The sequence below is a fragment of the Parambassis ranga genome, chromosome 17 (genome assembly GCF_900634625.1).
Source record: "Parambassis ranga chromosome 17, fParRan2.1, whole genome shotgun sequence".
In the NCBI taxonomy this organism is placed as follows: Eukaryota; Metazoa; Chordata; class Actinopteri; family Ambassidae; genus Parambassis; species Parambassis ranga.
Genome location: NC_041037.1, coordinates 13,459,067 through 13,473,896, shown reverse-complemented (window position 1 = coordinate 13,473,896; position 14,830 = coordinate 13,459,067). Strand labels below are relative to the sequence as shown.

The 14,830-nt window shown below is 42.0% G+C and overlaps 1 protein-coding gene across 2 annotated transcripts; it reads right to left on the bottom strand.

The window, feature by feature from the left end:
• Positions 1 to 67: 67 nt before the first annotated feature.
• wls (Wnt ligand secretion mediator) lies at positions 68 to 14,288 on the bottom strand. 2 transcript variants are annotated; one of them, XM_028428576.1, is made up of 12 exons: positions 13,899 to 14,288; positions 10,852 to 11,124; positions 7,630 to 7,754; positions 6,205 to 6,366; positions 5,955 to 6,091; positions 4,005 to 4,173; positions 3,480 to 3,577; positions 3,325 to 3,388; positions 2,679 to 2,822; positions 2,472 to 2,555; positions 2,231 to 2,384; positions 68 to 1,006 (listed from the first exon to the last, which is right to left on the bottom strand). In XM_028428576.1, the coding sequence occupies exons 1-12, from the start codon at positions 14,002 to 14,004 to the stop codon at positions 897 to 899; spliced, it is 1,626 nt and encodes a 541-aa protein (XP_028284377.1). In that variant the 5' UTR covers positions 14,005 to 14,288; the 3' UTR covers positions 68 to 896. The 2 variants fall into 2 exon arrangements, with proteins under 2 accessions (XP_028284377.1, XP_028284376.1); XM_028428575.1 differs by having other exon boundaries at positions 2,216 to 2,384; positions 13,899 to 14,284.
• Between the last annotated feature and the right edge of the window lie 542 nt (positions 14,289 to 14,830).

Sequence of the window (14,830 nt, the reverse complement as noted above, 5' to 3'; positions counted from 1 at the left end):
TATAGCGACAATACATTTGGGCAGCTACATAAAACATTTGACTCAAAAAAGCAACAACACACAAGAGTGTTGGGTAAAAGTATTTATTTAAATTAGCAAATACGAAAAACCTAAACTAAAACCATGTGAAATAGGCTACAGTCAACTTCGAAAATATTGATGGAGCTTGACACATGTATGTTGTGAAGCTGAAAATACACTTTATAAAAAATAGTTATCTACATTGTAACATGATGAACATACAGTATGCATTTCCCAAAGTGGCTATGTGGTCTGTATATTTCCCCCAGTGATATAAAAAAAAAAAGTTGAAAGACTAAAACAGTGACAGCAGAACACCACACCATCTACATTTAATAAAGCAGAAACTCAAAGGCTGAAACACCTCGCTGTCCATCTTTAGTCAGCTCCGGTTCTGACCATCAAAACACTTGAATCACTATATTTGAAAAAACAGGAGTGTCATGGCTGCCAAATGCAATTTCTGACCACCAAGAAATGGTTATCTTTACACTTAAATCTCCTAATAAAGCAGCTTTTCAGTACCTGACTTGGCATAGAAAGGCATTGTGCAACACTTACAAACACAGTTTCGATAAAGTATGAAATGCAGTAAGAAATTCCACCATGAAATGACCAGGACTGATAGGAGTGCTGATATTAAGCCTCCAGCAATACAATAGGGGCTTTGGGAACACAGAGTGGCATGTAAACAAGCTCAGGGTTTGGTGTGAGGAAGAGGGCAGCAACTGTGGGACTGGTAGTTGCATGCAAGGTGGATTGTTGGCCCTTGCTTTAGGGGCTAGTAAAGAGAGATGAGAGTCCCATTTGATTACACATATATATATATATATAAAATTTGGTAGCAGATGGAAGGCTCAGTGATGATGTGACATCTATTCCTGGGCCTCTTTGCCAGTCATCTTGTAGATCTCAGTGGGGCCATCAACATGGGTGACAGTAGTGGTCAGCTGGATGTCCTCTCCACTGTTTGCACCAGGATCACCTGCACACATAATTAAGACACACCGTCAAAACCAAAATGACTTGAGTTGCTTTGGATACCTCCCCATCTGAATCACTGCAGACAATAGGCTCCCATATATCAGACCGAATTTCATCAACATAAGCACTATTCCTTTTCTAAAAAAAAAAAGTGGAACTTAAAGGGCTAAAAGAGTAAATCAACACAGTGAGACAGAAACTTGAGTCGCCCCTCCCATGAGCCCGTCTGGTGCACTTCAGGGAAAGCTTCCAGAACTTTAAACGCTCTTTTTCTCTCCCTGTGTCAATGACGTCAGGAGATGGATGGATGGTTTTCATTACTTCCTTACACTTCTCATCCCAACCCCCGCCCCCTTCTCTTCAGTTTCCTTTCTTTCTGGAAGGAAGCCTGGTGTCCATTAGAATTACCCTCTCGGGCCAAAGAGACTGTTCTTTCCCTTGGGAATCTGGGTCCTCCTCAATCAACACACCCTCCCTCCAAAAACAAACTTAGGATGAATGGGCAGCTTTACAGAATGAAGACAGCTCCTCAAAGTTACAGGGTACACTAATGGCATTTAACCATAACTTCAATAAGGGGTTAATACAGTTAAATTATAAGTGCACCTAAAAGAGGAAATACAGAGCTAATAGTTACCAAAGATTTGTATCACTGCAGGATGTGTTAAGCTTCCTGTTCATTTTCATAGCCAAAGTGCCCAGGGTGATGTAACACATCATCTTTCTGCCAGCTCCAGGGATTTTAATCAAACTTGCACATTTTCTGCTCCACTTGAGACACTCAAGGCTACTTGTATTTTGCTCCCATGAAAAGGTAACCTCAGCTGAAATCATGCACCACTGGCCATGAGGACAGCAGTGGACAGATGCTTCAGTCTGGCAAGTGGTGGTGCTGTAACCACTTTTCTGCAGACAAGCTGCAAAACTGTTTGGAACATTACTTGGAAGCTTTAACTCACATGGCTATGAGGGTGCTTAATAAAATATGCAAACAATGATTGACATTATTGTGTGGCAATGTGTATTATCAAAGAACGATGAAGGCAATTAGCCCAGTGTTTGAGGAACACCACAACCTTTTTTTTTTTTTACCGTTTCTGGTATACTAGCACCAATTTAAAGAAATGTTTTTTAGCAGCAAAATGTATTGACATGAGCTGTAAAATATCAGTCTATATGTATATATTGTTTAGTAGAAATGTGTAGTTACCAGTGATGCACTGACCACTTGACTGCTCATCTCCATAACGTTTGTGAGACGGTGCATAGAGGAACATGATGGCGAAGACATACAGATTCCACATGCCGTAGATGCCAGTGAAGAAGGCGCTGTTCACCTGCACTGTGTGCTCCCCCCAGTGCCAGTGACCCTCATTCACCTGCACACATACAAGAGACATAATACTTATGACATTGGTTCTGGATGTTAAGACTGATTCCATGTCCTTTAGGACATTATGACTCACCTGACTGATGATGAAGAAGATGACAGTCATGGCAGCACAGGTCAAAGTGACAAGCATGAGAAACTTGAACCTGAAAATAAGACCCTGAAAAGACAGACGGCCGATAAACGAAATCTACACTCCTAGAAAAGAGTGTTTGTGCCATAAAGACAGAATGGCTGCACCTAATTGACCATGAGCAACTTAAGTCAATTAAATCTCATATACCTCATAGTGGAGACGTCTGACCTTAGACATGGCAGGCAGGGACGTCCTCTTACCACTGATATTGCGGAACACTTGAAAAACCATGAAGCAGAGAAAGAGGAAGTAGAGACAGGCACAGATTCCGGCAACAATTATGAATGCCATCTGAGAAAATTCCGGTCAAGGAAGTGCTGAGCCAGTACATGTGGAGACATGAAAGTTTCACTAGTTTAAATGTACACACTGATGTCTCTTTGCATTTTAGTCTGTGTGTAATGTTTAGCATGGTTTTTATTATTATTGCTGTGGAAAATTAATGTTTGGATGTTGGATTGCTGATTAACTTTATTTAGATCTGCAAGCAAGGCTACAACAGATAGCACACACACCTTCCTCAGACTCTAGGTGATGCTTTCACATATGGCATCACTGAATAATTACTCATGATATTAGTCTAGAGAGTAGATTTTCTAGTTCATGCATTAGCCAAGAAAAACAGTAGTTGGCATGGCCTTACTGAATACTGCTCCTACAACAGGAGCAGGAACTCAACCACAAACATGTTAACTGGCTGTGATGCAAGGTTTTTCTTAACATTATGTCTTGTAAACATCAGACAAACTGTTGTCTGATACTTTGGTCAAAGACTGTTAAAAAAAAAGGATACAGCCAGTTCTGTTCCTACATCAGATGCCCAGATGCTGTAGAAGGGATTTGTCAGCTGGACGCCTCTGAAGACAAAAGACAAATCATGTTGAGTGTGGCATGTTCCCTGACAAATAACACAGCAGGTGAAGACAATTTGGGAAAAACTCATCTCACCTCTCACACATGTCAAAAATGAAGAGGCAGAAGGAGCCAAACACAATGGGTCCAACCTGTTTCCAGTAGACTGACAATCGGTTCCTCTCAGTCTGGTCCTGAGAAGAGAGCAGGGAGTTGAAGATGAGACCATACAGTATGTGCCCATCATTCAAATGTCCTTTAAAAGGTCACCTGAATTAATAGAGTACCCAGCTTTATATTAATGACCTAGGTTCTACCACTGAGTGAGATCATTAGAACGACCTGCCTTGGGTGTAGCCACAATTTGTTCTCTTTAACTGGGTCTATCACTATGAGGTTACCTCCATCCAACACCATTGTGATGTACAGTGGCCACAAAAGTATTCAAGATTTGTATTATGACACTAAAAACAAGTGCCAGTTTGACTGTGACAAGCCTGGAAATACATTCAGGGCTTAAAGGCATTAGTAGTTCGTGAGGTCACACTAGGCCAGCAAACCTGCAGCTAAGTGAAAGAAAGATGAAACATGCCAGATTTACAGTAACTGAGTTGACAGTACCATGAGGTGTTCTCCGCAGAAGATGATCCAGAAGGACAGGAGCATGGAGTAGAAGATGCCCTGCCTGATGTCTCCGAAGAGCAGCATCCAGGTCCAGTTAAAGCCAATAGAGAACCACTCCACTGGGATGTTGATGAATGTCATGGAGATGCCCAGAGCGAGGATTACCCTGAGAGAGGAAAAAGTCTTAATATTTTGCTATCCTACTTAAAATAACTATGATGATCTTTAATATATGTCAGTACATTTGCTTTTACATCTGTTGATACTTGATTTAAAGGGGTAATGGTTGCAGGGTAAGGCTCACTAGGTCTGTGGACATCACTGATTAGATTATCCATTCAGCTACAAGCACAGTAATTCCTCACAGAAAATTGGCTAAGTCTAAATAATTCACAAACATCTCTAAATAACCTAATTTTCACAGCCAGCCCGCTGATTTAACCCATTGAAACTATTAACAATTAGCATACAAAAAGACAAAGCAGAGCCCAACTTCCTGGTGACTGCAGCAGGCCCCTGCATGCCACCGTAGATGAAAGGATGATTGTAAACAGACAGGTAAGAGGGCAAAATAAAGTTACAGAGTGTCTGTGTGTGAGCGAAATACTGACAAAAAACAGATTGTAAGGGTGACCAAAAACATGCAGGTACAAACACAGTAAGGTAATACAGGTCCTAAGCAATTTCCCTCCAGACAGCTCGTCAGCAATGTTCTGTGGAGTGAGTGTAGAGAGTGAACCCACATTTGACAGGAATGCAGGGAATGTGTTCTGAGCAACCAGCATACAAGAGAGCTGAGACCAGCATATGTCTGTGCACTGTTGTTGATGTGCCATTTTTATGAAAATCAGATGTCAAGGTCAGATACATTAATTTAAACTGAACATGTAACAGCAGGGAATACGACACAGGAGTAACTGATGGCATACATTATGTCTGCATTCTCTGTGCACGAACCAGTTCCTGGGTATGCTAATGCTCTGTCACAGATGAGCTGAGCCTTTATTAATGATGTTACTCATACTAAAACTTGTCCTGCCAAGTCACAAGTAGTAGTTTACATAAGCCTCCAAATTTAACGCAAGTATCTAATCTCTTAAAATAAACAAGATTGATTTTTCCAAATAACTCTACCATGCTGGGTCACACTGGGAGTTCCATTTCACATCTATCCTCTTAGTTTTTCAGAATTCTAAGGTCTACCATTCTGACACCTCTGTGGGTTAGGATGACAGAGGACTCTAGTAAAGCTTTTACAGCATGAAAAAATCATCCACTGTCCACAAATAGGGTACGAGTCTTTGCTTCCTGAGAGCCTGTCTGGCCTGGTCTCAGAATAAAAGCCTTGAGCCGGAAAAGACAGAAGTAAGGAGGAAGACAGACTGTGTGTGTGTCTGTGTGTGTGTGTGTGCCAATGGTGTCTTCCTAGCTTGCAGATTTTGTAATGTGTTTCATGCATCGCCAGGCACTTCCTGGGGTGCAGAATGCTGCCTCTCACTGATCTGTCTTCCCAGCACAGTAGGGGTTTAGACGAACACTGGGCTCTGAGCACCGTTTTAACTTTTCACAACCTGATATTTGAAGTATATGACAAGTCCCCTGCACAAAAATAATACAAATATCTGTCATTTTAAGATGACAAGCAGCTTCAGTTTCTTCGAAAACATAATTGGTTTTTCATTTTTGTAGTTTTTTTAATTTAATCCATTAAATGGACACTCCCTCTGATCTCAGTGAACTATGTGACACACAGGCAGCATGGCCTGCTTGTATATTTAATCCATAGGTCATTTTTCTTTCTTCCATTGGACATACTCAAGCAGAGACTCACTCATACTCAAACAAGTGCTGCAGGTCCTCACTGAACCAGCATCCACATAGCCCCAATTGTCTGGTCTAACTGAGAATGCATAAAATGAGATTCTGACGATAAGGAAACAGCCATACTTTTCCAAGAGGACAGGAGGTCTGCTCATCAGGGTGATGCGTCTCCAGTACCAGATCATGATGATGAGGATACTAGGTGTGAGAAATGTCTTCATGGCAAACCAAACTTTGGTGAAACCTCCGTTCTGATGGATGCTCTTGAGGGGGGAGGGAAACAGTTTCAGCGTCAGAGGGCGAATCGCTCAAGCGCAACATTTTTCGCATTTGTCACAGCTGAAAAGGGTCAATGTTAGGCACTGAAAAAACTTACAACAAGACGAATGTCTTTGATTTCTCCGATTCCCACGTTGACCTTCTTGCGCTCATTGACAGGCAGGCGGATGTTGAGAAGATAGTACTTATGGGCCACGCTCCCTACCTCCATAAATGGCAGCAAATCACACTCGTAGTAACGGCCCTCATTCTCAAGGGTCTGGACAACACACAGAAGTGCACAGTAATGGGTTAAAAAAAAAACCACAGGAATGTGAAGAGCAAAGCTCTATAAACCAGAAAAATCTCAGTGCAGCCTGACAAGAACTTTTTCTTAGTTTTTTGAAATTACTACAAAGAGCCTGCAAGATAAAACTGTGACGTCTCCAAGGGCTACAACTGAGACTCAAGTCAAAAAGACAAATAAAGACTTGTCTGTCTGACTGCCTATGCAAATTAGGAAGCTATATTTGGATTATATTGCGGCTGTCTGACATTTAAAAAAAAAAAAAAACGTTCTGTTCTTCTGGCCAAATGTGCATTGGGTTCATATGTTTACATCAAAGATGGTAGCTTTAAAAAACAATCTACCAGCAGTTGTTTCTTTTACAATCCTTAATAAAACACAATTTACCATTAAGCCCAGACAATTGTTAACTGAGGCAAGTGCATGAGTAAGTAGTGAGGTTGTGGCTAGCTCAGACATGTCTGTAATAACAGACACAGCAGACACGGCTGAACAGTGTAGATGTTTTTAGACAGAAAGGGAGAAGGGGTGCTCTGATCAGAGCTTTTTTGGTGGAAGCAGAATGACCAATTACAAGTCCATGTTAAGCCAGTGCTGCTGCAGCCACATATCTGTGAAATATTTATACCTTGCTAGAGTGCAGCATGGGCTTAAGTACAACATTAGGAATCATTTTTATGAGTACAAGTGAAGTGCTGGTGTTTTTTTCAACTGTGAAACCTTTAAAACTATGAGTCACCATCCCCAAAACATGAACCCTGTTACAGGATTCCTTAACTGTGACCATTTCTCATTCTACAAATCATTTTATCCAGTTATCTTCCTTCTCTCTCTAAAAGCTGATTTTTTATAACATAATAAACTATGACAAGGAGTACTGGCTTAGTGCAGCTTGCTGATTTTTTAATAAATAAAAATAAAAAAGTCTAACAATCACAATGAGACACTGCTATAGTGAGTCATTGCACACAACAGTGTTTTCAGTTTAAACAGGGACTATGGCATCTGATCAGCCATCAATTAATTTTAAGACATTATAGAGACAAGTTGCTCAAAGCAGTACAACTGGTAAGTTGAAAAATATCTCAGGAGCCTTGGTAGATGATGACAAAAACACTCAAGTCATCCTGCCTCTTCAGTTTTATTTTTAACTGCTGCTAAATTACTGAAACCTCAGAACAAGCAAACCCAGGGGTGACATGACATGTGACCTGTAAATCAGTGTCCTTCCCTTACCTTGGCCGTGGTAAAGTTACAGTTGAGCTTCCTTTGTTCAAAAGAATGAGCCATCTCTGTCCACTCACTGAATGGGTCATCTCTATAGGCCAGGCCAACATCAATTGTAACCAACGCTCCGTCCTCTGGAAGAAAGAATTACCACAGTTACAACACTCTATATAACACTATTTAATTAGGCAAAACAATCAACAAATAAATTCTCCAAATTCAGGAAGTGTGTTTTAGACTTGAATACAACAATCAATACACCCACATAAGTTTTTTTTACTGCGTGTTATCAATTCAATTCAGTTTTATTTATATACAATCAGAAATTGTCTCAAAGCGCTTCACAGAAATGTCATATCATCATAGTGATGAGATTAAATCCTGGTGACAGACAGCCATGGCCTTTTCACTGTCAGACCAGTAAACATCACACCGTGCGCTCTGAAACCAGCCTCGAGCTGCACTCTGCAAATGAACAGTTCAATCATTTATACATGTGTTTAACATGCCAATGTATTTCATGAAGGCACGTTGTATTGAAAATTATCTGACTTTATAACAAATCACTGACTTTATTCCGCACTCCAGTGACAAATGGACTGGTTGGTCTGAAACATAATTCTAATGTAAGGTCATGTCCTTGCAGTGTTAATGTGACCCCACTAGCTGGAACTGGTTTGAAATGGTCACATTATTATGATTATTTCTCAGTATGTAAACACATTTAATGAGTCAGCTACACTCAGTGGTGGTGACATCAGTAGTTGACATAAACTTCAATAAGACCTGGCCTCCACCAGCCAGACCCAGCAAATTCAACACAAGATCCAAAGCCAAGCTATTAAAACTGCATCTTTAGATCACATTACAAAGCCAAGTGTTCTCTCCTCCAGCCCTCCAGAGTGCCTCTTGTGCCGTTATGAAACAAGCTTGAGTGAAGAGAAAGAAACCCAGTGGCCTGTGCTGCAAGAAAGGGAGAGGAAGGGGGAGAGAGAGAACCAGATGAGAACTGGCAGCCGACTGTCTCGGTAATGCCCTCCCCTCTGCCATTGGTTGAGCCAGACGCCCTCAAATATCAGCTCACTTCATGCAAACATTCCACACCAGTCCAGCAGCCATCGCCACGGAAACTAAGCCTTCTTAACAGCTGTGTTATTGCTGGACTCTGGCCAAGAGGTGCTTGGTGCTGAGGTGGAGTGGGGCAGGTGGGTGGAGTGGTTAATAAGGGCGACGCTCTTCTCTGGGATGAACACCGTTACACAGATAAGGTAGACAAGGGAGAGATGCCCTAGTGCTCTCAGATGCAGAACAGAATCCACCTAACTCTGGGAACCTAATGCTGTGTTGAGGAACAAGACAAACTTTATGTTTATTGAAGACCAGATTCCATTGTTTCGCTGGCTTGGAGTCTATAAATATTTGATTACACTGCCTTCCAGTTTCTACAGTAAATCAGTGTATGTCATGTCAAACACTTCATGACTTTGTGAAATCTGTTTAACTTTCATTATTAACTTCTCTGAAAACAACTAGCTTCACAAGTGGGGTAAAGTACGTAAACATTTGATCTTTATGCCAGAAGCCTACAAATCAGGAGCCGTCTCTCTAGTGTAATATCTGCAAAATATTGTGAATGGGGTGAACAGTGTGCCTGGAGAAAGCATTCTCTTTGGGGTCCCTTCCCTTATTTATGAAGAGTTCATCAATAGCCATCTTTTACATGTCTAGCACACCAGTGGGGGCTTCGTTAACTATACAAGGCATAGAGATCTAATGTTAAACAGCATACAAAACTATTGTTCCAGGTGAGTTTAATCATGGGGTGGCACTTGAGCATGGAATGAAAAATGACATCAGCCAGCAGCAGGTCATGATTTGTGTGTTTGTTTTTAACATTTGTACTAAAAGTAAATTATTAGTGTACAGATAAGTAGCAGAAACTGAATCTGTAACATCTGGCAAAAAGACTTGTCTCTGGTCCAGCGTGAATTACACACTTGTCAGACACCCTGGTCCAAACAACACAGAGTCTCTTGACATATTTCCACTGAGACCAAGAATGTAAGCAAGAAAAGGATGCTGCTGTACCATCATAACTAACCAGAAATGCTCGGTTATATAAAAGTCCAACTTATTTTCTCTCTAAAACTCCCTAAAATCAGCACCTCTAGGTTTGACAGTTGGCCTTGGACAAACTGTATCAAGGTTTCAAGATCAGGAGACACGACAGTGCTCAGACTGACTTTAATACATGCAGCTATATGCTCAAAGCCATAAAAATGAAAGATGAAATTGAGAGGCAAGACTCTTTCAAGAGGCTCTGCTGGGTATCCAGTCATTTATTAGACTTTTTCATCATCCCCTCTAATCCCTTCTTTCAGAAGCTGCAGCTCCCTGCCAAGATACCAAACCCCGTCCTTCGAGGAGAAGCCAGTTACCGCCCTCCTCCCCTTCCTCTCATTCATCCATTTTATCAGACTGATATAAAATGGGTTTCAGTAACGCTGTGAATGTAATGCAGTTAATTTACTTTAAATCCAGAAAATAACCACACAATGCACTTGTCAAATTATGTCTTGTAAAATTAGTAAACACTGGGAAAATTGAGACAACGTCCTATCCAAGGATATAAATCATTTGGTTGTGAGTGCCAGAGTTGGATAATGAGGTCATTTCATTCAAACCTCACTCCTCTCTTCTTATACCTGTCTCAGTGTGTCTGATAAACCCGCCGAAAAATCCCCCCCGAGGTCTATACAGCCATAGAGAACAAACAGCAGGACATCCATCATTGTTTGCTGCTTTTCAGTGTAACAGAAATCCAATCTACTGAAAAGACACATTCCTGTGATTTCCTCAAGCGTTCATCAAGACAGACTGGACTGAGAGCCCGAGATCCTACTAGGTAATGTTGTAGGTAAGGTAATGTGACACAGAATGAATCGTTGCTAAAAAAAAAGCAGCGACTGCACTTGAATTTATGACGTTAATGATTAGAGGCGATGTGAATATTTGAGAGGCTGGTCACATTGAGCCACTGCAAATATTTTCTTTCCGATTGTAAAACTACAAAATGCCAGACAGATGTCAAATTGACAGAGCCAAAAACATACTGAATAAAAAATTTACAAGCACAGGAGAGAACACGTCAGTTGTTTACTGCCACCAAAATGGCCGTTGGTTATAATAAGACTGTCTCCACAGTGACATTTTCTGAGAAAAGGTTCTTACCTATCTGGTTGTACATCTTAAATGCGATGTCAAACTGCAGAATGACCAGCATGAACTGAAACCATGAGCTCATCTCGTTGTTTTGCATTGGAATGTGGACAGCAAAAACAATATTGTTAGCCTCAATCCTCTTGGCCACGGCCTCATCAAAGGACCGGATCTTGTCACACTGGTTAGGACCCCAAGGCATAAACCATTTTGTTTCTTCTCGGTGCTTAGTTGTGTCCACACACTTGGTGGCCATGTAGGAGATTGCTGTGGTGGGGCTGGGAGCTGGTGAGACAAAAACAAATGAGGAGAGATGTTAGACTGGATGTCATATTGAAATACTGTTTCAAGCTCCTGCCAAGCAAAATGTCTGGTCAAACTAAGCATGAAGAAAAACACATGAATAAAACTTGAACACTGCAGATTAAACTGTGCATGGACAGTATTAATGTCTTAGTAACATTAGGAAATTACTTTTAACACCATTTAGAAAAATGCCTGGGCCCTCTTCTGCTCCCTTTTTCTCCCCCCTTCTCCCCGTCTGGAGTGATGGGGAGGGAAAATTCCCGAAAGCTCTCAGGCACCAATTACACTGTTTACGCATTGAGATTCATGAGCCCGACAAGACTGGTGTTTGTAGTCTTTACTTCCAAGAGTTTTAGTGATACTTGAGAAAAGATCTACCATTATCATGAGCACAAAAAAAACTCTGGCTCCCTGTTGTGAGGGCTTCAGTTCTGTTCTGAACGACATGAGAGTCCAGGTGTAGCCTCAAGACAAAAGGATTAATTCACAACGGAGATGATGTCAGACAAGAAGCACGTTCACAAAGCCTGTAAACATGTACTTAAACCTCTTTTATCTGATATCAAGTACACCACACAGCCTGGTGTCTTAATGAAAGTAACCATCCATTCAGGTATTTGCCTAAACCAAAGTAAATCAGGGTATATGTATTGGACATTTGTGACCGGGCAACCTTGGATAATCCCACAGACATGAGAGGTTATGTCACAACAATATAAGTAAGAAAGCAAGCAGTCGACATTTAGGTGATCACAAGGCAATTAAATATTTCACGAATCAATACAAAAAACTGAAGAAAACCCACAGAGACTTAACAGTACTTAATCCTAGGTAGACAGGCAGTCTGCAACAGAACAAACAGGCACCCGGGAATCGTGTAAACCTTCATAACTAGGACAAAAGATAGTGTGAGCGGGCTGACATAAATGTTCTCATCTTAGCACCTGCAAAATGTCAAGCTCAGAGTCTTGTGATTTGAATTATAGTTGATGTCAACAAGACTCTGATCATAAAGGAAAAACTGTGAACTGCTTCTGAAACATGCATGTGGAAAAATGTGTGTATGCAAACCAGCCTTGAATCCACTTTAATCTCAGACACTTGAAAATTCCTCCAGTCCTGAATGTGTTAAGCTGTTGGTGACGTATCTAGGAAGGCTCCATAAGCTCTAATCACTGTCTAGGGTACTTGTGGGAAGCACTGGCTCATTGGGGGGGTGGGCATGAAAGCCTTGTTTGTAAGGAGCACTGCTTTAAATTTGACATTTCTACCCTTTTTAAAAGTGTGCTAACCTTGAAAAGTCTTGTGTGCTTGTACACGGTGACCCTGCTACTTATCTGTACATCTAATCATATCAGTTCACCTATAACAGAGCTTATGTACAGGGCAGATGTTTACACACCTATAGCTAACAGGCACTCCATGAAGCCACGCAACACAATCTTTAAGTGTGTTTTTAAAAACAAAACAGCATATACACACACACAGAGCCACAAAGAAGACACGGCAAGCTGGATTTAACACAGCTATCTGGAGCCCTCTTGGAGTTCAATTATCAAGTGACACTGAGAGTCCAGCGGCACACTGGCTCCTCATGTCTGCACTGCAGTGTGTCCAGCATAATGGCCATCCCCTCAGCCCGCTGACCCCATGCTGTGTTCCCGGGTTTGTCGGGAAACAAGGGGAGAAAAACCCCTTTCTACTCAATTACCCCTTCTGCCCCCAGCCACCGAGCAAACACAAAGGAATCTGGCTTCATTAAAACCATCTCAGCCAGGAACGAACCAAACAAGCTAATTTATCAGCTATGCAGTGAGTGCGAGGGACCACAGGGACGCAGAGGGACCGGCTGGGTGCATGGTTTCCAGATTCTGTCCATAAGGAGAGATCAGTGTCTTTTTCCATTCACTGCATGTGTACGTGTGAGTTTGTGTAGCATGACTGCATGTAAGTGTGGGTGGATTTGAAGAAACTTGACAGCAACTCCAAAACAGAGCTCAAGGCAGACGCTTTGACAGGAGCTCTGTGTGTGTGTACCACACTGTCTGTCTCAATGCAAATGAAACTAGGGGGAAGAGGAAGAGCACTCTCTCTGCCTGTGAGGTGAGAGGGATTTGGGGAGAAGGGACACACACACACACACACAGGGACATGCACACACAGACACACAGACACACACACACAGAGGGGGGAAGGAAGGAGTGAAAGAAAGGTAGAGATGCTGCCTGGGGCCCCAGCACAGCAGACAGACATTATATATGGGAGGAGGAGGAGGAGGAGGAGGAGGAAGGGAGGAGGTATGAGGAGGAAAAGAGGGGGAAACGTTCGACTTTGGATCAAAGAAGTGACAAACACAAACGGTCGGGTGTCTTATTGTGTAGAAGACGAGATATTAACCCAGAAATCATGGTGTCCTGTTTTATTTTAAGCCAAAGTTATGAAGCCGGCGGCTGCGGCATGCAGGCAGCTAACACCTTGACACAAAGCACTGATTTAGCAGAGGTGCACTTCGGCAGCGTCGCTTGTGTGCGGCAGCTCGGAGGGTAAAAAACACAGCTAAAAGTTAGCACCCGTACTCCTCTGTGTCTGTAAAAACATTTATTAGCGCTTAATACGAATGTGTGAAGCGAAAAATACAACTTCAAACTTCACTTTTTCTCCTTTAAATGTCAGCGTGCACATGCGTACAAAGACAAAGGTAGCTAAACAAATGACAAAAGTGATGAAGAGGAGGGTGGAAAAAAAAAACTTACCAATTAAACCGCCGACCATGAAGGAAAACGCCTGAAACAAAAGCAGAGTAACTCCCACTATCACCAACTTTTTGGTGCTCATATTCTCAATAATGGCCCCCGCCATGGCGAAGGAAGTGTTGGGCTAAAAAAAAATGTCAGAGAAACGAACAGTAATGTGGCTGGAAAAAAAAAGGGAGACGAAAACGCTGCATCCACGGTGAGTAGGAAGGCGAGCTGGCTGCTGGGCCCCTCCGCTGCTCTGCTCCTGCCTTTCAACTTCGAGGGAGGAAAAAAAAACAGGAGTCACATGACCGAGCAGCGCTCAGCTTTATCCCCGAACAGCCAACACCAGACCGGGGGAGAGCTGTGGAGCTCCGCCGCCGCAGCACAGGCTGGTAATGCAGGTTACCGTGTCATTGGATGCCTGTAATAATAGCGCCCTGTTTTTGTGCGTACAGCCTGCAAGGCTATTTAAAGGAAAGGTTTCAGAGGTCCCATCTCTACCCGTCAACACATTGTCCTTCAAAATCTATTCTCATGCCACGTTAAGAATAGATTTTTGGCTACAACACACCATTATCTAACATTATGTAGTTTAGAGATTTATTACACTCATAAAAAAACAACAACACATTCCTCTGATATTTTAAACACAGTGTCACATCCAATCACTGCCTTAATCTGAATCTAATCTGAATATAGAGGCCGGATTGGATGGATATAAAGAATGCATGCAGTGGATCTTTGTTGATAGCAGATATGTCAGCTTCTTTTTGGCTGAGTGCCAGTGCACATATTCTCCTGTCATTCAATCAACATGATAGAATGGATAGTTCAATTTAACTCTGTTTGAGTGTTACTTATTGGCTCTTCACTGCATCTCTGCCCTCTGTCCTGATGTGAGGGCTTCAGCTTTGACCCATGTGCATGAGTATCAGCCAATGTCAGCT